The 25,679-nt window shown below is 51.7% G+C and overlaps 1 protein-coding gene across 2 annotated transcripts; it reads right to left on the reverse strand.

The window, feature by feature from the left end:
• Positions 1 to 1,677: 1,677 nt before the first annotated feature.
• LOC103529753 (mucosa-associated lymphoid tissue lymphoma translocation protein 1) lies at positions 1,678 to 25,575 on the reverse strand. 2 transcript variants are annotated; one of them, XM_030457194.1, is made up of 14 exons: positions 25,422 to 25,575; positions 25,026 to 25,144; positions 24,562 to 24,715; positions 23,734 to 23,912; positions 22,194 to 22,290; positions 20,141 to 20,167; positions 19,372 to 19,575; positions 15,484 to 15,661; positions 12,251 to 12,325; positions 11,504 to 11,631; positions 10,712 to 10,843; positions 10,423 to 10,574; positions 5,151 to 5,276; positions 1,678 to 3,609 (listed from the first exon to the last, which is right to left on the reverse strand). In XM_030457194.1, exons 1-14 carry the CDS (start codon positions 25,429 to 25,431, stop codon positions 3,247 to 3,249), a joined length of 1,944 nt encoding a protein of 647 aa, XP_030313054.1. In that variant the 5' UTR covers positions 25,432 to 25,575; the 3' UTR covers positions 1,678 to 3,246. The 2 variants fall into 2 exon arrangements, with proteins under 2 accessions (XP_030313054.1, XP_030313055.1); XM_030457195.1 differs by lacking the exon at positions 5,151 to 5,276.
• Between the last annotated feature and the right edge of the window lie 104 nt (positions 25,576 to 25,679).

Raw genomic sequence — 25,679 nt, forward strand, 5'->3', positions numbered from 1 at the left:
GAGTGGCTGTTTGTAGCCTCTGGGCACAAACTGACCCAGAAAACCAGTGGGAAGTGGAAGGCAATGTCTGTGGTTGGGAATGTGTAAGTGGAGGTATGGAGGCAGGGAGGCAATGTAAATTAGAGCTGATTTCTTGGACAAACTTTGCCTGCAGTTGTGCATCTCATGAGGGAGTCTCAGCCTTAACTGGGTCTGCTGGTCCTGCTGGAAGAATCAAACTACTGGACTGGTTTGCTTACTACAGAGAGTGCAAAGACTGGGCCCTGGGGAGCCCACCCATGGTGCCCAGCCAGAGGGTCTGTCCAAGCTTTGAGACCTTGCAAAGAAGTACAGTGGGACAGCAACAAATTTTCAGGTTTTAGAGTTTGGAGATATCACCTGCTACATCTGAAGAGGAATGGAAACCAACTCAAAATCGAGGGGAAAGAGGGATGACCTGAAATGACACAGGCAAACGGGTGGGATAGACATTGTCAGGTGAGAAAGACAATGGATGGAGAGAGCAGAAATTAAGCGTTGAGTGGGCAGAGGCTCTTGGGGCAGAGTTGTGAGCAGAGTACAAGATGCTGAGCACAGGGATGGGTGCTCCTTCCTCCCTGCCCTTCAGGCTGGGCACAGTGGACCCCACAAAGACTATGTCTGGAGAGTGGGAGGGATGTGGTCAAGAGAAGCAGAGTCATTTTGGATGAGCTGTCCACGCTCCAAACACAGCTTCAGGGGTAAATTTACTGGCCCTAAACAGTTATACCCCCCTGGGGGAGTCTGGATTTCCCCTGTGAGTCAGGGGGAGGAAGACAGGCACAGCTTCAGCTCCTCCTGGATGAGCTCAGGGGGTTGCAGGGCTGTGGTGGCCAGAGGCCTGGGATGCAATCAAAGTCCAACTTTGTAACTCAGCTTTGCAAGCACTGGTGTTCTCAGTTATAACACACTGTCAGCTGAGGTGCATGGAGATGTGGTGGTAGCCCTGGCCTTGGCTGAAGGGTCTCTTGGCAGGAGCAGGACAGTTGGTGATAGAGACAAGTCCTGTGGCTGGCATCAGGACAGGAAGCCTCCTCAGCCTGAAACAACTACCTGAGGGCTACACTTTACAATACTGGTGGATAAGTCACAATGAATCCTGACATTTTCTCTACATATTTCATCCTCTCTGGCATCCTTTGATCTGCCTCCTAAATCCAAACTTCCTTATGAGGGTACATAAAAAAAAAAAAAAATCTTTACACCTAGGAGCCTAGAAGTTAAGAGTTGAAACCATAAAAACCCAGCAGATCAATCCTAATTCACCCCCTGCTGATTAGAGGGAAAAATGAAGACAGTGAAGTCAGAACCACACAAAGCTTCATGCATTCAAACACAACAATAGTGTTTTATTCAGAAAAAATAAACAGCCTCACTTGGAGGGAGATTAGCATTCACATGAGGTAATGCTTGCCATGGCTATGTGAGCCAGAAACACATTTGGCCCCAGCAGTACAGGAGGGGGTGTAAAACCCTCATGATGGAGGCAATGAGACTCCCAGCTCCACCCAAAAGCCCACACAGCCATTCCCACTGACTTGTCTTCAAGTTCTGATGGAGTTAAGTTGATCTTTGGGTCTCCCTTCAACTAGTTTTTTATTTTCTGGTGTAGCTTCTCTGTCAGTCCATCTTACTTAAACTATATCCTGCAAATACTGCTTTTTTTTTGTTTTTTGAGCTTTACATTTTTTCCTAGGAGACTTTCTAGACTTCAGCCAGATGGGGCCTCACTTCTTTCCCTTGGCTCTCCTCACTGTGAGGAGAATAAAAGCCTCCTCTGTTCTCTCTGGCCAGGTTTCCAGCACTTGTCGGATAGTTTATCTGGAAGGAGCATTTTATTTTCTTCCACGTTGCAACAGACAACACAGACAGAAATCTAAGTATCTGTCTTCACTGCTGAAGGAGAACTGAAACTTTACAAATTCTCTCTTCCATCCCTCTTATAGAGGGAAGACAGAACCTGGGCACCTCCCCCCACCCCACCGTCCTCAACCAATTTTTTTATCTCCATGTTCTTTCTTTCACGGGAGTACAACACCCAGGAGGGACCTTCAGCACTCTCCAGCACCCTGGACTTGGACTGGTTCATCAGCACCTTCTCCAGTCTGGAGCAAACTGTGCCCAAGGATAGAATTCCCATACCTCATTGGTATCACTGGCCACTGCTGAACTATTTTATCATCCTCCCAGGTCCATGCTGAACAATCACCTGGAGCTATGCTGAAACTTTTATGCAACAAATATCGGAGGAGCAGGTAGGGAGGGGAGTGCACCCCCTGGGGTTGTCCTTTGGGCCCTGCTCCCCTGTGGCTCTCTCTGGAGGGCTGGCTCCCCACAAAAGGCGGATGAGGATGCTCACAGAGCATGCACAGAGACAGGCACTTAAAAATAAAATTTGCACCAAGAGTGACTTTTTTTTTTGAGGTTTCTTCCTCATCCATCTTGGTCCTTTTCCACCATGCAGGAAATTCTGCATTGGACAGGAACTCAGGGCTATGCAGACCTTAACAAACACCCTTTTATCCTCAGTGTGCCATGCTAGAAGGGGCACAGGAAATTGTACCTACAGGGTGGGTACTGCTGATCCCTCATTGTAAACACACACCTGACAGAACATCTGACCTTCCTTTTCCTGGCGAGCAATTGTCTTGCCCCAAGTATAAATACATTCTTTTGAAATACTTAAATGCATAATTTAACACCTGCTTTGACACAGGTGGGACTTGCACGTTGTGACCCCAGGGCAGTGGAGAGCTTCTACATTCACACAGTTCCCTCTGGGTCCCCTCTTCAAGCCTTGTGTCCCCTGAGTGTGATGGGGGTCAGCAGTGGCAGGGTCCCTGCTGCTGTAGCACACACCCTTTAGTGTTTATGGGTTTCTTCACACCTTCAATGCTGCAATTCCCAGATTCCCAGAAAGCATCAGCCAATGCCCTCAACTTCAAGCAACGTTGGGTTTTGCCTGGAGACGGTGTGACCTGTCGGGTGGCCCTGCCAGTCACAGCGACTCCTCCTCTCCAATCCCCTGGGACAGGGGTTATTTCCCACGAGGAATTATTATTATTTCAGGCCCCGCAGGCTGCAGGTTGTAGAAGTCTTTCCAAAAAAGGCAGATTGGTCAGGCGGGCAGCCGAGGCTGGAAATCAGCTGATGGATCCTGAGGCATTCAGCACTCGGATACCCTCTGCCCTGTTGACCACAGCAGCTCCAGGGCTGTGCCCAGGGGGGTCAGGGATGGTCCTGCCCCGGGCCAGCCCCACAAAGCGCTGAGCAGAGCTCGCTCAGGGCACTCTCATCGTTCTCCTCCGGCTCACTGCTGGTGTTGGAGGGGTTGCTGCTGTGCAAGCTGTGGCCAAAGCCTGTCCCCAGAGGTTCCTGCCCTTTTGGGTCCCTGTGAGGTGCCGAGGAGGCCTGGAGGCACAGGCTGCTGGCAGGGGCAGGAGTTCTCTGGTCGTTTGGCCGGGAGTAATTCCACTGGGTGAAAAAGTGCCCGAGCAGAGATTTCTGGAGGGTGGTCTGCAGGCTCTCACAGCTCCTCTGCTCTGTGCTCCTCTGGGTGTAATGCAAATCCAGCTGTAGGACCACATCCCTCTGGAAGGGAAGAGGAAAGGACACAAGGTGAAACTGGAAACCAAGAAATTGAAGCAGACCTTTTTCACTGGTGCCACTCCCAACAACACTGACAGAGCTGGCTGGTGGTTCTGCAGGCCCACAGCCCCATGCTGTGGTGTGATGGAGCAATGCTCCTGCCAGAGAAAATGAGCTGTCACACACATTCATGCTGTTTGTGAGCCTGAGCCATGGATTCTAGATTTTACAACTTCTCCTGAAATGAGGCCACCTGAGACCTCCTTAGCCCTCTCAGGGCACTGTCACCAAGAGCATCACACCCAGGATGCTGGCACAGGAGAGAAAGAGGGGAGAGGGACTGCACCCAGGCAAGCTTCACCTACACGAGGAAAGGCATAAATCTGTCCTGGCCGTGGCACAGGACTGCTGCAGACATGAGAGGAAAGCATGCAAGGGGAGGGCAAGGAATCACTTAACTAGAAAACATATTGCACAGTAAAGCCAAGAGTTTTGAACAGCAGCACTGCACAGGGATCCATTTGCAGTCTAGTACTATTTTAGATTTTTATCTAAAAAAATCAGAATTTCTTCAGATGGTGAAGAAATCAGAAAATAACCATTTTCATGGCAGCAAAATCCCTGCATGTGAACCTTCTAGCATGGGGCTGTGCCTGAGGCACTTGGCCATACAAAGCAGGGAGACGTATAATGGAGCAAGAAGAAGATTTTTGGCAGGCAAGGCAGGGTCCAGGTTTCACATCTGCACTTAAAAGCACAGCTAAGCTCTTGGGAAGGGTTCAAAAAGAGCTCCAGGAACAATCAAGGACTGAAAGAGCTGCCATATGCCAAGGAACGTCACACACTCAACAAACAGAGCTCACCGTGGGCAGATCCAGGCAGCAGCTCAAGAGCAACTTTTGAGCTTGTGTGGAGCAGAGCAGATAAGCAGCTGGCAAAATCTGCTGGCTGGGTCTTAGAGGGAAAAAAACCCCATCACACAAGAACCAGGGTGCACACTGCTATCTGGGGAGAGATAACGTCTGGAAAAAAAAGACAAGCCAAGAGACCAGCAATTCTGCCTCTCGTGGCCTTTAAGTAGTTTGAGACTCTTGAAGTGTGCCAAAGAAGCATAGCTTGGATCAGGCTTGGTAGTGTCACCCTGATGGAAGGGGATAAAGCTTCTCACTGCTTGAGATCCTGGCCAGCCCATGAGCCACTCAGACAAACACACAGTTTAGCAAGACATCCTTCATCTCAAATATTTGGGCTAGTCTGAGCTCCCCTTGGCTGATACAGGCAAGGAACAGCCTCCCTGACTGGGCAGCACAGAAAAACAGAGCAAGCCAAGAGAAAGGGGATGGCTTTTGTGCCTTGAGTGATCAACAAGCTCCTCTGACATTAATCTGGATGGTACAGTGACATGTGCCAGGCATGGTCTGCATGGAGTCACAAGACAGGGGGTCAGAGGGGCACAACCAGCTCCAGGCAGTGGGTATGGGGATTCCCAGACACGTGAGGGGGCAGAAGAACAGTGGAGATCTGCCTGGAGATCAGCTCTCTACCTGAATTCTCTGTAGTCCACAGAGTGGGAAGACACAGTTCAGCCCCTCCTGCTTGTATAAGGAGGCCAGCAGGGTCTCCACTTGGTCTAGGTGTCTCTCTCTCACGACAGCCACATTGTCCATCTCCTGGGTCAGGAAAACAAGAGGAAACAGCATCAGCATGGGCATGGAGGCCCAACTGCTCACCAAACACACTGCTGCTCTGCACACAGCAGTGCCCAGGGCTGGCCTTGGCACTTTGGCATGTGGAAATGCTGCACACCTGAAGTACTGCAGAGTGCAAGCAAGAGAAAGACAGATTTTACACACCTGCCTTGTGTGGATCAATGGGAAGGCCCAGCTAAACATCCCCTGAGGGCATCTACTGTGAAAATTTGGGAAAAGGGATTTTAAGGAGAGCAAAGAGCAGCAACAGCTGGTGTGACAGCCACCCACAGTGCGTCAAAGAAGCAGCAGGGTGACCAAGGGGAGAGCTTGGGAGGTGCCCCAAGTGCTGAGTTAGCCCTTACACAGAATGCAAATTCTTGCTGAATTACCCAAATTTATCCCCAAAACCCCATCTTTATGAGATCCTCTTCAGTAATGATTGTATCTTGGAACTACAAATAGCACAAGAATGGACCAGGGAACAGTTGCCTTATGAAAAAGCATCTTGCTTTGGATTTGAGCCTTCTAGGATGGGTAACAGCCCACAGGACACCAGCTGGCTCTACAAGCTACCACGGTGTGATCCTGCTGGCCTGGCTTTGGCCATGGGAGCCAAACAGCCCAGGCAGGCTCACAGCAGCCACAGATAAAGCCAGTGGTGCTCAACGAGGGCTCAACCCTTGCAAAACTTCCTCACTCTCAGCACAAGAAGTTGTACTGGGCATGCTGATGAAGAAGAATGCAGGACACTGCAGGGAGGCAGAGGCCGGAGAACCTTGGGGAGCTCTTGTTAGCCTTCATAGACCTTCCACAAGCAGCCAAAGCAATTTGTTTCTGGCCAGGAGGGGTAGAAGGTAAAATGTTGGATCCCAAATGCTGGCTGGGATTTGCAGGGATCAGAGTCACACCTGTGTGCAAGGCTGGCAGAGAAGGAGTGAACACCACTGCTGATGCAGCAGGTCCACTGGAAGCAACCTAAAGAAATACCATTTATCACTGTAAAAACAAAGCCAAATCCCATCTCCACACCTGGCAACTCATTACTGGAAAGATAAACTGGAGAGAGCTTAGAGAAGCTCAGGGCAGTGGGTGGAGCTGGCAGAAAGAGAGAGGGGTGAGCCAGCAAGGGGAAGGCACAGCTCCCAGGAGGATGGGGCAGCTCTCCTGCCCAGGGAGCCTGCTCAGCAGCCTGAAAATGAACACTGCCTTCTCCTGCCCCCTCCTGCCCTGGCTCATCACTGCAGGTACCTGCTGCCACCCACCTCCATGCCCTCACTGCTATGCTGAGCTCAGCAGCCAGGTTCAACTAAACCTGGAGACCAAAAAGACCCAAGGCAGCTCAGCCTGGATGCATCCAGCCAGCTCCATCCTCCATGTACTTAAGGAAGGAGAGGACACAGGTGCTGCCAGCCCTACCCAGGGTGACCCTGCCCTGCCAGCCTCCTGCCATGGGAAAATCAGTGACTTGTCAAGCCAAAGGTGGGGTCTGTGCTTTCAGGAGCATTTACAGACTCTTACGAAGGTGTCAAAGTTATTTTTGAACCCTTCTACACTTCTAATACCCATGACACCCTAATCACTAGGAGAAAAACTGTTCATGGCCAGAAGTCCTCCTCATGGTCACCCTCCCACTCTTCCTCTCCCTCATACCTGGGAGATGGGGATGTCATGGCACTCTCCTCCAGCCCTCTCCATAGCTGCCCCATTGCTGTCTCTGCATGTGCCTCCCCTTGCTGCATCCCCAGACCAGCCACCTCCCCTAGACTGGCTCCTCCAAGGATTCATCAGCCTCTTGGAGCTGGGGTTTCACTTTGCTGCTGACATACTTGCAGGAAGAGCCTCTCTTGTTTCTGCTAGATTGATTTCCAGAGGGCCTTTGGCTTTCCTAACCCAATGCCTGTGTGCTTGAACCACATCTTTAGAGCCCTCTTATGTCACCTGCTCTTGATTCCACCTCTTGGTCACATGTGAACTCAGTTAGGAGCACCCAGCACACCCATGCAGGTCTCCTACTGCCTCTGCTTGAGTGGATCCTTGAAAACCCATCAGCTCTTCTGGATCTCTCATCTCTCTAGGGCAATATCCCAGAGGATCACAGCTCTCCAGCCTAGTGACCTTCCAGACATTCACCTGGGCAAGCAGTGACCTTATCTTGAGGTATCAATTAAAGACCTCACATGTGAGATTCAAAGCCCTTCAGCTGGCAGCATCTAGTTATCCACAAGTATCTGCACTCTGCTCAAATCCCCAGTCTCCTCCCCTGCCAAGGACTTCCACAATCTAATTACAGGGCATGCAGGCAAGAATTTCCTTCCATTAGTCTCCTTCACTAGTTCTCACTCTGTAGGATTTAGGAAATGGAGAAAAGGATTTTCTAAATTAATATTTTTAGCCCATTCATAATTATTTATAAATGTTTTCCCAGGGTGGAAAGCATTTTTTAATGAAGATGATGTCCCTGAATTGGCAAGGCCAAGGTTTTGGCTGGCCCAGGGCTTCAGATACTCTAAATAAACTGGGGAAAGGGTGACTGGAGAGGCCAAATAACTGCAGATCAAGTGACTTGAAAACAAGGAGATCCAAGATAAGGGTTTTTTTGAAGTCAGCAATTAAACAGTACAGAGCAAAAAATAATGCAAATGCCTCAGATCTCAACATAATTTCCTTCTACATATTTCCTAGAGCATCCTCTCTCCTTTCTGCTCTAGTATCAATGCCAGAAAACCCCACCATAATTCTCTCTGGCAAGTCCTACAGCAAGCCCAGGCTCTCCGCTTAAGTCACTTTGCTCAGCAGAATGTGGCAAATGCTGGGACAGCCACCATTTCCTCAACCAAATGTATCCCTGGGTTGATTCCCCAGGGCTGACAACATGCACCTCTTATCCAGCCTGGTTTTGTCAGCCTCCAGATCCTGCCTCTCCCCAGTTCCTGTGTGGTTCAGACAGACTCCTCAGCACCCCCATTGGGAGGACACAGCCAGCTTGCCCAAATCCTGAAAGGAGCCAGGTGCCCTCCTGCACCTCCCTCTGGTCCCACAGGTGACACTGAGTGGCCCTGGCTGTGGATGTCTAACCTAGGGCAGACAAATTGCAATCTGATGGAAGGATATGCTGCCACATCAGCAGACACCACTGGAGGTCAGTGTGAGATTGCACTGCTGGGGAGCAGGAGAGGGATCACAGAGTGGTTTGGGTTGGAAGGGATACTAAAGCTCATCCAGTTCCAGCCCCTCTGCATGACCAGGCTGTTCCAAGCCCCATCCAACCTGGCTTTCAACACGTCCAGGGATGAGGCAGCCACAACTTCTCTGGGCAATCTGTGCCAGTGTCTCACCACCCACAGATTAAAGAATTTCTTCCTAATGTTCAACCTAAATCTCCCCTCCTCAAGTTTTAAACCATTTCCCTTGTCCTCTCACTACACACCCGTGTCCAAAGCCCTCCCCCAGCTTTCTTGTAGCCCCTTCAGATATTGGAAGGTTGCTCTGAGCTCACCTGGGAGCCTCCTCTTCTCCAGGCTGAACAACCCCAATCCCTCAGCCTGGCTTCCCAGGGAGGTGCTCAGCCCTCTGAGCATTTGAGTGGCTCCTCTGGACACCTTCCAGGAGCTCTGTGTCCTTCTGGTGTTGGGGATTCCAGGACTGGATGGGGAATCCTACCACCCTGGCTCTCCTGGGTTCCCCTAATTGGTCTCCTCAGTGCCTCTTGAAGAAGCTCTGGAGGCAGGACCAAGGGGTTCCCCTTTCCACACCACAAACACCTTCACACAGGCACACACACACACGATTTTCATGCATGGTCAGGGAGGCCAGGAGGGGAAAGGATGCTCCAGCTTGGTCCTGGGCAGGATCAGGCTGCAAACCTCCCACGGGATGCACTGCTCTGCACCAGTGACCACAATGTACTTAAGGGCAGCAGCAAAGGACAAAAAATCCACCACAACCACTCTATGGTTCAGCACAAGGACTAGAGGAACTGAGGCAGATGGCTACCAAACAGGAGCTGCAAATTAAATCCATGGGGTGGCACTGAGACCACCAGCAAAGACCCAGGCTGGGTGCCCGGTCTGTTAGGAAAGGTGTGAGGAAAGGGTCAGGGAAGGTGCTGGGGCTCAAGGGGAAATAAGCACAAGAGGATCTATTGTTGCATTAAGATACAGCAGCACAGCAGGCTAAGAAGGCACCCTTGGAAAAGCCAGATCTGCTTCCAAACACAGAACACAGAAAGGCTCTTCATCACAAGTGGATTAAACTTCATCAGGTAGGACAGGAATTGGTCTGAAAGGAGTACCGGATACTGGCATCCAAACTGGCACCAAACCCATGCTGTGATGCCTGAGGAGCAAGGCAGGCAGCCCATGGGGCACTGACATGAGGACCAGGCACACACAGAGGGGTTTGCAAGGAGGAGAATTGGCATCAGAGGTAGCGAAGGATCCCTCTGCATCTGGAGTGAGCCTTTCCCAGCCCTTGGGATCCTTCAGGCTTGTCATAATTCCCCTCCCTCCTCTGCCCTGGGGAAAGGGATTCTGCCCCTGCACTCAGCCCTGGTGAGGCCACAGCTTGAGTCCTGTGTCCAGTTCTGGGCCCCTCAGCTCAGGAAGGAGATTGAGGTGCTGGAGCAGGTCCAGAGAAGAGCAAGGAGGCTGTGAAGGGATCCAGCAGAATTCCTGTGAGGAAGGGCTGAGGCAGCTGGGGGTGTTCAGCCTGGAGAAGAGGAGGCTCAGGGGAGACCTCATCACTCTCTACAACTCCCTGAAAGGAGGTTGGAGCCAGGGGGGGGTTGGGCTCTTCTCCCAAGTAGCCACCAGTCAGACAAGAGCCCATGGGCTTAAGCTCTGCCAGGGAAGGTTTAGCTTAGATATTAGGAAATACTCTTTTTGGAGAGGGTGCTCAAGCATTGGAATGGGCTGCCCAGGGAGGGGGTGGATTCTCTGTCCCTGGAGGTTTTTTAAGAAGAGACTGATGTGGCACTGAGTGCCATGGTCTGGGAACCACGGGAGGGGTGGATCACGGGTTGGATTTGATGATCTCAGAGGTCCTTTCCAACCCAAATGATTCTGTGAAAGGAGCCCTGCAGGAATGGAGAAGAAGGGATGAGCATCTCTGGCAGAGCAGTACTCACGTTGGGCTGGCAGAGCAGGAGACACGTGTCCGTGAGGTGGGCTGGGGGGGGCTGCAGCTTGGCCCCAATGTGCATCACGTTGGAGAAGAGTCTGTGGAAGTGTAGCTCTACCCGTGCCCCACAGGGGAAGGTCACCATTTCACACACTGGCTCTGGAAGGAAAAGTCCAGCAGGGTCAGTGCTTAATGGCTCCTCAGAGGGTCCCACCAAGACCACGTGTCCTCTGGGGGGACACAGAGAGCCCCTCTCCCTCCCTCCTGGGAGCCCTGCTGTGCCCTGCATGGCTCACCCTGGCTGCATCCCCAGCGCTCAGCAGCTGCTCCTGAGGCACAGATGGGGTCAGTCAGGGACCGGGCTTCCTTCAGAGTGTGTTTGATCTCCATCACCTGCTTCCCAGTGACCAAGGGATCCCGGCCAATGTCTGAGAAAGAGATTTGGGAGGTAGGAGGGCCACTCCAGGTTCCTTATTTATCACCCTGCCTCTCAGGCTGCATGTGAACACAGAACCAAAGAAGCACATTTTGGTTGGAAACGACCTTTAAGATCGAGTCCAAATGTTAACCCAGCACTGCCAGGGCCACCACCACCCCATGTCCCTCAGCACCACATCTGCAGGGCTTTGAAATCCCTTCAGGGATGGGGACTCCAACACTGCCCAGGGCAGCCTGGGCCAGTAACAACCGACAACTCTTTCCATGAAGAAATTGTTCCTAATATCCAATCTAAACCTCCTCTGGCACAACTTGAGGCCATTTCCTCTTGTCCTACCACTTGTTACAGAGAAAAAAGAGACCGATCCCTGCCCTGGCTCCAATGTCCTCTCAGGCAGTTGCAGAGTGAGAGGGTCTCCCCTCAGCCTCTTTTGCTCCCCCATCTCTCTCAGCTGCTCCTCATAAGACTCCTGCTTTCCCAGCTCCATTGCCCCACTGCTGCCAGGTTACTAAAAGCTTGCTCAGGGCACAGCCAGCAATTTGTTTTTTTTGAGATGGCTGCAATGGAGTGGTGTGGAGGCACTTGGCTTCTTCTGTTATCTCTTCTCACCCATGTAACTGAACCAAGGGGTTTCTATCTCACCCCTTACCTTCTAACACATCCTCCAGCATGTGTGTAACCTTCTTCTCCTGCAGAATATGTTTCTTCAGGTATTTCATGAAGATGCCAGAGCTGAACTCCCCATCCTGCAACTCATAGGCTTCTGCATCTTCACTCCTGCAAAAGCAAGGACGTGTCCTCACTTTTCTGAGACACAACAAGGCCTTGGGGGTGACTCAGGGCTTGCCAAGTCCATCCAGACTCTGCTGGCTGAGTCTGAATTAGTCTCTCATGCAATGGCACAAAGTGCTTGGTTCTGGACCCAGAGAGGGTGGGAAACAAGTTAAAACAGAAAAAAGTGGTGAAGAGGGACAGGGAAGCAGACCACAGCCTCTTTTGCCAGCCTAAGTGTGTGACTGCAGTTGAAATGCCAGGAGAACTGGCACTGGAGCTGTAAGCAACATTCATCCTCATCTCAGAAGGCTTCAGGTGAGATGCTTGTGGCCACAGGTGCCTTAGGAATTGGGCTCAGGTGTGGAGGAACAGCTTGCAGGAGCTGATGCCACCTTCAGGCACAACCTGTTAACAGATGCCCAGGCTGCCACTGGTGATGACAGGAGGAAGAAAATAAAGTGTCTGAACAGGGAACACTCGAGATAGAGGGTGAGAGCCAGAGGAAACACAAGCAAAGCCCTCTCAATCCTCCAAAGTCACCACGCATGACAAGATGTGAGGAGCCAGAGGTGTGCCAGCACTCAGTCCTGTGTCACAGCGTGGGGACACCAAGGGCACTTACGTGGCGTAGCCATAAACGGTGTTGCCCCAGGGTGCCAGCGGCTGTACCTGGGAGAGGGCACACTCAGGGTTGTACCTGGAAGAGGAGACAAAGGTAGGATCCTGTCAGCATGTGCTTGGAGGGGACAGAGCCCGAGTGCTCCACCAAATCCATCTCCTGTGGGTGGCAGGAAGATCAGCCCCCATGTCAAACAGAACCACCCATGCTACCTGGGCAGCAACAGAGACCAGAGTGAGGAGTCCTACAAAAACCATGGGAAAAATGAGTAGACAGGGTCAGCTTTGACCTATCTGCACTGGTGAGCTGCTCCTGGACCTGCAGGAGAGCCTGAAGCTGTGGGTGCAACCATGCCTCCTCGCTCCTGAGGCTGCTGGGTCACATCCAGGCACAGCACCTATGGGCTCATCACGGCCCAAGGGACAACTGTCCCCAAAGGACTTGGCAGTGCACACATTGCATGGCTTCAGCTCACTCCCCCCTGTCCCAGGGGGCTGGAGAGCCCCATAGCTCCCTTCCAGACCAAGGACACCCCTTCTGCCTCAAGACACCACAGCATGCTATGGCTGATGCACCTCCAGAGCTCACTTAGAGATGGGATTGAGGACATGCTCTCAGGCCTCAAAGCCCCAAATATTTCCAAGATCAAGTAGATATGAGGTGACAGTTCTCATTTCCACTGAAATAGATATCATGCTTGAGCTTCATGGCCAAGCCTCATCCATCTAACTGCAGCCAGACTGAACAGGGTGGGGAACAGCTTCCTCCAGTTTACACCAGTGTCTTGGAGCTGTTCCCAGTCACACAGGAGTAAGAGCCAGGCACAGAGGTGGCATTATCCCATGTTCTCCAATTCCAGCCCAGCTTCCCAGGCCTGAAGCTGGCATGCTAAGGATAGCAGAAGGCATGGCTGTATCACCAGCAGCCAGCAGCTTAACTACTGCTGGTGCCACAGCCTGAAGGTGTTCAGTGGTAGCGTTCATATGGAGTGTGCAAGTTTTACAAGAAAAGCAAATGTGGGAAAGATACACCTCTAAATCCCAAGACTGAGCAGAGAGGCTCTCTGGCCTTTCAGCTGCTCCTGAATGAATGCAAAAATCTGGGATTCCAGGTTTAAGACGAAATGAGACAGAAGATCTCAAAACAACCCAAGGTCCTGTTGTCCCATTGCTGAGGGCACCCACCTGAGTTGATGCAAACCTTTCATAATGCAACCAGTAGGCATCACCACAGACACGATGGCTGTGATGCCCTGCCCCAGCATTTCCAAACCATGATCCAACACAGGCCCCAAAATGTCTTGTCTATGCAGCACACCTCATGCAACCCACTCCTCACCTACACCCCAGAGAGGAGATGGTGTCTTCCTGTCCTGAGGGGCACACACTGGAAACCCTCAGAAATCAGGGAATTCCTGGAAGAGGCAATCGATTGCACCCACCCCAGATCAGCACATGAATGTATGGGCTACACAAAGGCTCCGTGCTCCTCCTCTGCTGAAGCTGAACATCTGCCACCACTTGGCAAAGCAGGATGTGTTTCTCAGTGCCTTGGCATTCCTGGTGCCAACACATGGGGTGAAGAGCTACGCTGGGTGAGATCCTTCTGAGCACAGACAAGGCTCTTCCTGCCTCATGCACAGCTGAGCCAGCCATCAACAGACTTGCAGCATCAGCCCAACCAAAAGGCTCTAGGGAAAGGAGGCCCCAGGAGCCCTGGTTTAAGGAAGGCTAAAAACCCACGGAACAATAAAATACAAATGCTGCTGAGCTGAAGTGGTGACTCCTCAAGAAAAATGAGCTCTGGAGAAAGCCTCTACAGCAATTCCTTATAAGCCTCAGGATAACATCTACTGTGCTTACTGGGGGAAAGAGAAGGAAAGAAGTGTGAAATCTTAAGGGGGAGAGAGAAAAAACCAGCCACATAACTGTGCCTAAATGTCACAGCAGATCTCACATCAAGTCCTTTTCCCAAAGCACCACTAAGACTCCATGGAGCACAGAAACTACAGGTGACACCACGGAAGAAACCTCAGCTTAAAAACTATTTCACAGATTGTTGCCTTTCACCTTAGCAACCCCTGCACAACCTCCACATGACACACCAGCCTCTCTCAGGTGGGCTACCAGAAGCCCAGGTTTCCCTGCTTGGAAACCATCCCCAACCTGGTATTGTCATGGGAAGGGCAGCAAGGTGCCAGGGGGCACTAAGCAGTGCAGGGAAGCAATTCCTAAAATCACCCCATCATCAATCATTGAACAGTTTGGGTTGAAAGGGATCTTAAAGCTCTTCTATTCCTGACCCCCTGCCACGGGCAGGGACGCCTCCCACCAGCCCAGGGTGCTCCAAGCCCCATCCAACCTTCAACACTGCCAGGGATGGGGCAGCCACAGATTCTCTGGGCAGCCTGGGCCAGGGGCTCAGCACCCTCATAGCAGAGAATTTCTTCCTAATATCTCATCTCAATCTCCCCTCTCCTGGTTTAAAGCTGTTCCTCCTCATCCTGTCACTACAGGCCCTTTTTAAAAGTCCCTTCCCAGCTTTCCTGTCCCCCTTTAAGATACTGGCAGGTGCTTTAAAGTTTCCCTGCAGCCTTCTCTTCTCCAGGCTGAGCAACCCCAACTCTCTCAGCCTGGCTCCACAGCAGAGCTGCCCCAGTCCTTGGATCATCTCCGTGGCCTCTTCTGGACTCACTCCAGCACCTCCAGGTCCTTCCTGTGTTGAGGACCCCAGAGCTGGACCCAGCACTGCAGGGGGGATACTACCAGAGCAGAGGGGGAGCTCTGCTCTTTGTGGTAGAGCTGAACAATCAGAGCCTGAGCGTGTGGGCACCACACACCAAAGACAAGCCCTGTGCTGAGCTTCAGCCATCAAGTTTATGCCATCAGGGCACAGCCACCCCTCTACAGGCTTCTTCACCAAGTGGGTGAAGAGTGGGGATCTCCAGCTCCTTCTCTCCAGCAGATCTGATGCTCTCTACAGCTCACACATGACTTCGCAGGAGAGCCTGCGAGACCTGGCAGTCTTGCTGATTTTATGATATGCCTCTTTGACAGAGGCCTGGGCTCAAGAGCAGAACAGGGGCCATGCACACAGCAACCCACAGGAACACCCTACATGGTTGTGCAGTAGCTCCCTGCAAGAAGCTGGGGCTGAGCCTGGTGGTCATTTCCCCCAACCCCTCGGAATGCCACATTCTGCCCATCCTGGGCAAGGAAGGGGAAAGAGCACCCTACCATTTCCTGCAGGTGTCCAGCAGGACAAGGTTCAGGGCCGTCTGCTGCTGCTGCATCTTCTGGAGGATCCTCTGCACACTGATGCAGTTTTCAGGGGTGTAGGGTTGTGGAGCATCAACAGGGACCATGTAGTTCCTCCCATAATGTTCATAACCATGACCAGCATAGTAGAATACAGCTGGGAACAGGGAGAGGAGAGAATGAGTCAGGATGCAAGCCTGCAGGTCTGTAACCAGCACCCTGTGGCTATGTCCCACCTTCTGTCCTCTGGGATGCAGGGCTGATCTAAACCAGCAGCACCTATTAAACTGGAGCTAGGCTGACCTCACAAAAATCAGGGGTTTTTTTCCCCAGTCCACTCCCTTCAGCAGAGTTGGAAGCAGCCCCTGCAGGCTCTCCTGCACATGTGGTTTACAGAACCATTTGTCAGGAGACCCCAAAGTCACTGGGCTCCCATGTTTCCATAACCATCTGTGCCACCGTGCCTGATGCCACCTTTGTATAAAATTTTGGTTAATCCTCAGCAATCTGCAGCAATGTACCAACAGGCAAAGTATTTTACCACGATGAAAAATGCATTAACAGCCTTTTAAATGAGGAGCTCCTCAGCTTCCTAGTTTTGGAGCAGAAAGTAGCAATGACAATGGGAAACAGTCTCCAGCCTTCAAAGGTCTATCTCTATTTAAACACCTCTAAGCTGGTGAAAAATAAAAGAGAGAGAGAGATAGAGAGAGAGAGAGAGAGAAAAGTTCTCCAGATGTCATGAAGATGTGAACCACATCCTTCCACAACCTCAGACCAAACACCAGCCCTGTAAGGTGGGAGAAGAGTCAGTTCCTCCAGGTGCTGCTGTGCAGTCCAACACCCAACAAGAATTTTGGTTTCGAGCTTTTCTCTTGAGCATGTGAAGCTTTGTAAAGGTTTTGCCTTCACAAGAGAAGGCAACATGATGACACCCACTTTGGAAAGCCAGCACTGAAGAGCTCAGCATGGCCCAAGCTGGTCTCTCTCCATCCCATGTTCAGTGAAGGACTTTTGTTCTGCACGGGGATCCCACTGTGGGCTGTAGCTTCCTGAAAGGCAGGGACACAGTGCCTGCTACCCCTTGCTAGCATAGACACAACTGCTTGGGACATGCTGGAGAAAGCCAGCTTGGGGAACTGAAATAAAATAGCTCCACAAGGTGATGTCAACAGTTGGACTACCACAACTGAGGGACAGAGAAGAGTGAGAGGTCAGAAATGGGAACAATCAGCTCAGAGGCAAAAGCATGAAATTCTTCAGTCAGATTCATTCCCAAAGCCCACACTTCACTGAGTAACCTCATCTCTATTTCCTGTTCACTGTTCCTCCTCCTGCAGCTTGCAGGACACTCTCTTTGATCCCTGATGCTGCAAAGGATACAGTGAACGGGGCAGGAGCTGAAGGGCTGCAAGCGTGATCTCATCATCTGGAGGATGGAAAGCATGATCTCATCATGAAAAAGGCCCCAAGTCACCTCTGCTTTCTATTCTCAGGGCTCAATGGAAAGTTGCTCACATGGCTGTTTCCACAGATGCCCACAAGGTCTGGCTTCCTCTTCTTGAGGATCACCAGCCAGACACAGTGGGCTCTGATTTGCAGAAGTTTTAAACTTTCATAACTTGCAAATCCAAGCCACAAAAAACTCCCCTAAGACTACAATAGAGAATAAACCAGGAGGACTTCTGGAAAAATCAGATGCAGGCACTTCAGGTTTAGTCCCTCGAGTCACTGAGCTTGGATGGCTTTCCCTTCCTGCACCTGGGAGGTGATGTCACCAGTCATGCTCATTAAAAAACCTAAATTACAGAAAAGTCCAACACGAATCCTTCAACCATTTAATCTTCTAACTGCTGAGGCCTTGCACCCTGAATGCACCAAGTGCTCCCTGCACCATAGAAACCACAAAAGCTTGGGATCAAATCAAAAAAAGACAAGAGAGTTTCACAACAGCCGAGCTACATTGCAAACCCTTCCCGGACTCAACCTCTCCTCCTGAAGAGGAAAACCAACAATTTGCCTGGAGAAGGAAAGGTTTGTTTGTTGTTTTTTTAATTCTCAGCTAACATTTCAAGACTCTTCCCACATCTGTGTCAAAACTGCTGATCAGAGACCAGCTTCCGAGTACCAAATTAAAAAGGGGAAGCTCCAGGCACTGCTTATAACCCAGGAAATGTCAGTATGCAGCCTCATCACGGCGTGACAGCACATTCCTAGTATTTCACTTGCAGCTTCCTGCTCTTGCTGCGCTGCTGACATTTCTTTTTTTTGGCTTGGGACTTTCTGGGAGGCACCACACTTCAGATGGAGAAACCCTGAGGCAACCAGTAGGCAGACTGACCCAAGGTCCCACCAACTGCTCTGGATGCCACTAATTATGGCACGAGTCCTCAGCTCAGTCAAGCTGCTGGAATCAGCCTCTGCTGGGGTTCACTGCCTCCAAATAATAGTAGACCATTCAGCTTAGAAAACCACAAAGAGAATCCCCACCCCTACCAGGCAATGTCTAACAAACACTTGAGGCTTATCAAGGTTCAGTAACTCAGCTGCTACTGTTTTCCCTGCCAAAATCAATTTTGCCAGGAAGATCAGTGGCCATGAATACAAAAAAACCCCAACAAACAAACACTGGAAGTTTAAATAAGGCATGACAGCATGAGAGGTTTGCCATTTCCACATCTTTCTTTTTCTCTCCAATGCTTACAAAAACAAAGGGGAGTGCCACAGACAAAATGCCACGAGTGATGGAGAGGGGGTGGGAAAGCACAGCAGCCTCCTCAGGAATGACTCTGGCCTGGAAGAGAAGGCAAAGCCTGAGCTGCAAGGGGGTTTCAGAGAGCAACCACAAAAGGAAGCTGTGAGTGAAGTCATAGGAATATGTTGTCATCAGATGAGATGCTTGGCTGGAGCGGCGACAACTGTGTCCTGCCCTTCCCTGTCAGCTCAGCCCCTCCCCAAGTGAGTCAGTGCTTCCTGGAATAAGGTGGCTTTGCACCATTTCACTCGTGGCCATGTCCCTGGCCATTGCACAACCTCCAAACCTGACACTGAGTGCCAGGCTGGAATTGGCCTCTGTTGCCTTGCTCTGTCTGAGTGCCCTGGTGTGACATCCAGCAGGGAAAATAAAGCCTCGCCCTAAGGTCTGGATGCAAAACCAACATCTGCCTGATGTTTTCAAGGTAGCCTTGAAAGGCTGAGAGGGCCTCAGAAACCCTGAAAAAGCTCCTTTCGTCACCAAATCTGAACACCTGCTTTAAGATCCACAAGATCTCTCAGCTGGTTTTGTGTTTGAGGAACGCTTTCCACTGAGGACAGCGTGTGAAAAGCTCAAAGCCCAACCTCAAAGCCATCTGCACCTGGGAATGTGCTTCTGCAAAAAGGCTGTCAGAGGCTCAAATTAGACCACCAGGAAAGAGAAATGAGGAAATTGTGGCTGCCTATAGCAGCCATGGTTCAAAAGGAGCTCCTCTCCTCACAAAGAAGAATGGTGGGGGCAACCGATAGTCAATTACCTCAATTTTTCCTCTAAGGAAAAATTAAGAACTTGTCCCATTTGCCATCAGAACCACTGGGTCCCCCAGACCTCAACATGAGACCATGATGTTGGAGAAGAAATACCTACTTTACATGCCTGCAATCTAGCCAAACCCAAACAAACAGCTTTTCCCTGGGGGCTTCTGCCAGGCCTGGCACTGCTGCAGACTGTTCCACGGGGCTCCTCTGCCCCTCCTGAAGGCAAGTTCCATTTCTGTTGTTTTTTTTTCTAATTCAACAGGTGTCTGGAAAATTGCCACATCCCTGCTCCTTCCTGGCATCAGCCACTGCTACCCACCCATTCGCTACCTTACCTTACTGGCTTTGCCTTACCATAGAATCCCTTCTCCAGGAGCTGCAGGAACTGACTGACTGCTGACACCATCTCAGCCTTGTTCAGGTCCAGAAGGGAGACAACCTGGAAGCCCAGATGCTCCAGGAGACGACTCAGCTCAAACACATCTGTGATGGGAGCCATCAGGTTGGGATGATGCTGGTAGCAGTTGTTGCCCACTAAAAGTGCTACCTTGCCTGTAGCTGGTGGAAATACCAAGCAATGAAACTGTAAATGCTCAGCAGGAGGCAGGGTCTCACCTCCTTCAGCTGAAGGAGGAGGTGGGGAACCTTTTCTTAACACCGAGGCTGGTCCTTTCCCTCACTGGCATGAAGAAGAAACCCTGGGCTTCTGCTTTCATTTTATCCTCACTTTTCACTGTAGGAAAACCAGATTTATAACACTCAGCAGCAATGGGAGCAAGGAGCTGTGCCCTGCTCTGAGGACATGTTTCAAGGAAGGGATAAGGCATCATGTGAACAACACTTTTATACCCCTTTGGTGGGCATGGAGGTCAAGACTGGGTTACTCACTAGGAATAATCTTCCTCTGCCTGTTGAGACTACCCAGGGCTTGGCAGGGGATAAGACTCATCCTGCGCCTTGGAGCTCTGATTCCAAAAGGATGGAGCCCATGACAGCGTGGGCATAAAGGCTTGAAGCAGTCTCTGCAGGAAAAGCACTCCTATGCCCTGTCCTCCTGCCCACCCTGCAGCCTGACTATTAATTAAGGGAGTAATGCTCAGGAAGAAAACACTCCAGTACTCACCAAAAAACTTTTCAGAATGACTAGCACCTGGAAAAGAAAGAGAAAAATGTTAAGCCTGGGCCCAGCACTCCAGTGCCAGCTCCTACCTCAGGTCTGAAACCTGCCCCTACATCCTTCAGCAAAGCAAAGCTAGATCAAGCACCACGGAGCAGCCACACAAGCAATGCTTCTCAGGCAAGTTCTTCATAGACTTCTTGCTAACTAGACACTGGTGTGGTGATCTGGGGAGGATTTATGAAATCCTGGGCAGCTGGGAAGGGGCAGGCCAGGGGAAGAAGGGCCAGCAGGGAGGAGCTCGTCCCCAGCAGCAGGTCTGTGCTGCTCAGTCCAGCCCTGCCTGGGCTGCTGCACTTCCCCAGGTGACTTTCCTGCTCCTTCACTGCAGCAAAAGCAAAGGAAACACAACTACTCGAGATCAACACAAGCTTCTGAACAGGGAGTGCAGGGGAAACCAGTTGTTTGCTTTTGATTGTGATAATATTCCCACCCTGATTTTCACCACCCTGATGTGCCTTTCCCTTCCTTTTAGCAGTTCTGGCTCAGAAAAGCCACTGCAAATGTGACCCATGAACTCTAAGTGAGCACTCCCAGCCTCTTAAAATCATCCTCACCCTAACAGCTCCAGCTTTTCCTATTTAAATTAACAATAATAAAAAACCCCAAAAAAACCCAATCCAAGAACAATAATGCAGACAAGGAGAAAACACTAAAACCCTACAGGCTCTAAAAGAAAAAACCCAAAGGCATTATTTTTAATTGCTTAAATCTCAAAGGTCTGGAAGACCTTTAGCACCTGAATCAGTGCTGCTAATTCTCCTGGGATGCCTGGAAAACCACCAGAGCAAGACCAGTCATCCTTTCCTGCTTGTGACAGAGTTGCCTGCTGCCTGGCAGAACAACCCAGCCATTCCACTTTGAACCCAGCATGATCCTGTGCCCCTTTCTACCCCCCAGCTGCTGGTTTGCCGGCTGTGAGGATGCAGGCAGGGTCCTCTGGCTATATGGGACCAATTTGCTCTCTGGAGCAATTTTCAAGCCAACCCAAAAGATGAGAAGGAGAAGCTTATGGCACAGAAAAATCTCTAGATGGAGTAAAGAGCCTGCAAAGCCATCCTGTGCTATTCCTGTCTCAGCAGGGTGAAGGCAGCGGGCCAAAGCAGGCATCACACTGGAGGTGAAGAGTGCCCGACCCATCTTTTCCCTAGGATCCATCAGCTCATGCAGCATCAGGCCTGGGCTGCCAGCCTGAGGGACCTGAACCTTCCCAAAAAACCCACCATCCTTTCCAGCTCTGTGCATCTGAGCACAGCACTGCACCTCAGCAAGGCTGTGAGTTAATCTGAGTGATGAGGCGCAGCTGTGGTTGTAAACCAGCACCTCAGCAAGGTGAGAATAAACAGTGAGCACCTGAAAGAGCTCCCCCTGCTCCAACATGGCAAATCTCTGACAGGCTGCAGGACCCAGCAGCACCCTTTGCCTCAGTGCAGCCCATCACCCAGGTGTTGGGTGTTTTTCTTTTCCAGACACCGCTTCCCTTGCTACCTCTGAACGCTGTTATCAAGGACTCCTGTTTGTCACAGGGTTGACGTATGCCTCCACCATGCAGGGCTCATGCAGCTCCACTGAGATCATGGCACCCAGTATATCCTGGGTGTGAAGCCACGCTCTGCAGGCTGTCCCCGTGACAGCTGCCACCAGGCTGCCCAGACGGCACAGGAACAGCAGAGCCCTGTGCTGCTGGTCTGCTCCAAAGTGCCTCACCTTTGGCAGAAGTGGTGTTTAAAACCGAGGGCCTTTCTTTTTGTTAATAAAAGCATGTCAGATCTGTCCTAGCCCGGGGAAGGTGCAAATGTCAGAGCCACTCATCCTATTTCTAATCTGATGCCCCGGAGCCCAGCTCCCCTGCAGAGGTTGAGCCACAGGGTAACAGGGCAGCACTGGGCTCCTTGTTCACCCTTTCAGTAGAGAGCACTGAATTCCTGTCTGCCCTCTCATTGCTTTTCAGGTCAGAAGGTGATTTGCAGCAAAGCAGAGGTGGGTTGGCCCTGCTCACCTATGTGAACATCCACGGCGTTGGTCCAGTGCTCCCCGTGGCTATTGGAGGCACAGCAGAGGTAGGTGCCCGAGTCACTGACCTTGGCATGGGTGATCTAAACAGACCAAAAGTTAAACGACATTATTTGTGGTGAAAGTTTGTGGGCCCCTGCATGTATCTGCCAAAGGCACATGTGTTGTCAGAATAAAAAGTCTTTTTTTTTGCTGCTTGCTTGGACCTCATTCCTCGCCTCACAAAGCTAAGAGGTTTCCCACAACTTTTACCTTCCTAAGAAGCTTAGTAAGGCCACATGCTAAGGTCTGCTACTGACCCCAGCTTCTGAAGTGAAAGAATCCTCTATCCAAATGCTTTCTCTTCTTTTTCCAGCATCCCCTAAACCCTGTGCCATGGCTGTGCTCTGCACCAGGAACTACACAGGGAGGGCAGTATGGGCAGCATCAGAAGGTTGCCTGTTTTTCTTCTCAAGTAACATTTTCTAAGATCCTGATCACGCCCATTGCTCTCTTATGAGAGAAACTCCTCAACATCTCTCTTTGACATCAGACAAGAATCAGATCAGTCCTAGCTGGTTGTGGTTCTCCAGCCCAGGCTCCTGCTCAGAGAACAACTGAAGCCACCACTGGCCATGGCTTTGTCTACTCAAGTACTGAAAATCTCCATGAACCTCACTGCCTTTCTGGCTCTAGTGCAGCACCACCCACCATCAAATTAACACCCTCTTCCTAATCACCAGGCTGAACTGCTCTGTGAAAAGTGCAATCTGAGGCCACTGTCCCCTACAAAATCACCTACCACTACTGAGAGGAGACTGGATCTCTTCTCTTCATGTGGTGCCCTGGAAGGAAATCTGTCTGCCTTGCATTGAGGAGACAGCATTGATTTACATTCAGCCACTGCCTCAAAATGAACCCAGACCTTTTGCTGCCTCCTTGGCTTTCTCCTGTCAGGACTAACCACTTTTCCCTTCCAGCTCTCCTGCAGGCAGACAGCACTCCCGGCAGCTCCATCATGCTGCAGTGCCCTGATCAAATATATAATAGCTGTTCTTGTGCCACTGCTACCAAAACGGCACAGGAGACGTGCTAAGAGCCCCTGAAGCATCTATGAATCAGTTACTTCCTAAAGAAGCCTCCACCACTTTGAACGAAGCCCATAAAACAGATTCCCTCTATACCGACCATCCTCCAGTCAGCTATCAAAGCGAGAGGGCTGATACCTGAGCGCTTTCTCACAGCCCTGCAATGCAACAGGGAAAGATAGCTGAGCACAAGCCTGCTTCCCAAGGGCTAGAAAGATGAGGACAGGCAAGGAGAGACAGCTTTCTGCTGGCATGCACCTGATCACGCAGTTCAAAGCAAGCCCAAAATGAGTCAGGCTTCAGGACCGCCACCTGTCACATCCAGGATGACAATGACACAACTTTCAGCAGCCTCTCCAAGGCCTCTGAGGCTCTCCCACACCCACCATCCAGCAACAAGCTTCTCCCATCACCCACCTCAGCAGCCAAAGCTTCTGAACTACCCCAAGGCAACGTTACCCAGAGTTTTTTTTTCTTCTGGTGTTCCAGCAGGTTCCCATTCCGGTACCACTGGTATCTGGGGGCTGGGACCCCCATGGCAGCACACTGCAGCTGTAGTGGCTTCCCCACCTCCACCCACTGCTTGGTGGGGTTGAGGACAATGACTGGTTCTCCTTGCCAGAGCTGAGGGGGCAGTCCTGTGAAGCAGGAAACAGAAGTGGTCCTCCCTCCACCAGGACAGAAAACAGGAGTCTTCTTTTCCCCTCACTCAATAGGAAGACTGTGTCTGGCCAGAAAAGTGACTGTTTTCCACCTGCACTAAGAAATGACACCCCACGGGACGTCACCACGGTGCCCTTCTGCTCTGCAACACCCACAACAGTAAATGGCAAGGCAAATCCCTGCTTCTGGCTTCCCAAACCTGAAGCTTGCCAGTTCCTGTCAAGGGCACAAGTCAACAGGCTGAGGTCAGCCACACCCAGAGTGATTTTTTTGTTGGGCTTCGAAGTAGCCAGGTTGCCTCTTCCAGTCCCTCTGCCCCACACAAATGGGCAAACACCTGGTGTAACTCCGGGAAACCCACAGCAAGCGAGCGGCAGGAAGGGGAGATGCATAAAGCCAGGGTTGTTGGGACCGTGACAGGGAGCTGAACCATCCAGAGGATGGACAGAGAGGTCTAGCTTAGAGCTGCAGGCTCAAGTGGCTGGACCAATCCTCCTGTATTGTTATTTTTGAGCTGGGAGGGGACCCAGGCTCAGGAACCACAGACGATCACCACTACGAGTGTATGCAATGTCTGCACAAAGTACAAAATAGACCAAAAAAAGCTAGAAGACATGTCTGTACCTCTGGCAACACACTGATGGACCTCCACCTTCACCCAGTCAGAGAAGACAGCATTTCTGTAAAGGTCATTGATTCTGCAGGTGTAGAGTTGGGTCTGCTGTGCAGTGATGGGCAAGTCCTGCTTGGTGGCATCAGGAATCTGCTGGCTGAGAGACTAAAGGGAAAACACAGGTGGTGGGCAGCAAGTCCCCCCAGCACTGGTAGTAGAAGGCACCAGCAAGCCCCTTGCAACAGCAGGAAAAATGGAAATTCCTGGTTGCTGCAGGGCTGCAAGAGAAGGAGCTCTTCCATTGCACACTCCCTCCCAGCACCTGCAGAAGCCCTGGGTGTGCACACACATCCTCTCCCCATCTCCTTCTAACCTCCTGGTTCCCAGCAGCTCTGCCCACAGAGGACCAGTTCCATCACCCAGGCAGGGACCAGCCCGGCGCTGTACCCATCGCTACCTCTGCTCCCACCCTTACCTGGTGCTGACAAAACCACTGGTACTGCAGCGGCCCGCGGCCCTCGGCTCTGCACCGCAGGGTGAAGGAGTATCCCACCGGGACGGCGACGGAGACGGGCTGCTCAGTGATCACAATGGCTGTGGAGAAAAGGGACAGGGAGCTGGGAACAACCCGGGGTGGGGAACACAGCGACGCTGCCAGCCGGCGGCCGGGCACGTCGGGCTGCAAGAGGGAGCCCCCGGCACCCATCCCGGGAGGAAGGGAGGTTTGGGAAAACAGGGATGTCCGGCCTCCAGCTCCTGGGGAGTGCTGGGGGGGGCTTTCCGGGTGCTCTCCGGGGACCCCAACGCGCGGGCGGCGGCACTGGGTGCGCTGCCGGCCAGCGGCTGGCCCAGCCCAGCTGCCCGTGCTCACCTTCCTGCATTGCTCCGACGGCGGATGGTTCCCGGACTCCGGGGCCTCCGGCCGGGACCGCGGTTCCTCCTCTCCCGGGGAAGCAGCAGCAGCAGCAGCAGCACCTGGGGCGGGCGGGACAGCAGCGCTCGGAGCTCGGCGGGGGCTGGGGCCCGGCCGCGGGGCCGCTCACCCCGGTGCGGCGGCGGGAGGGCAAGGCGGCCTCCGGGGCGGGGAGGGCCGGGCTTCGGTGCGCCGGGATGGGCTCGGAGGGCTCCT

Source organism: Calypte anna, chromosome 10 (assembly GCF_003957555.1).
Source record: "Calypte anna isolate BGI_N300 chromosome 10, bCalAnn1_v1.p, whole genome shotgun sequence".
Classification (NCBI taxonomy): Eukaryota; Metazoa; Chordata; class Aves; order Apodiformes; family Trochilidae; genus Calypte; species Calypte anna.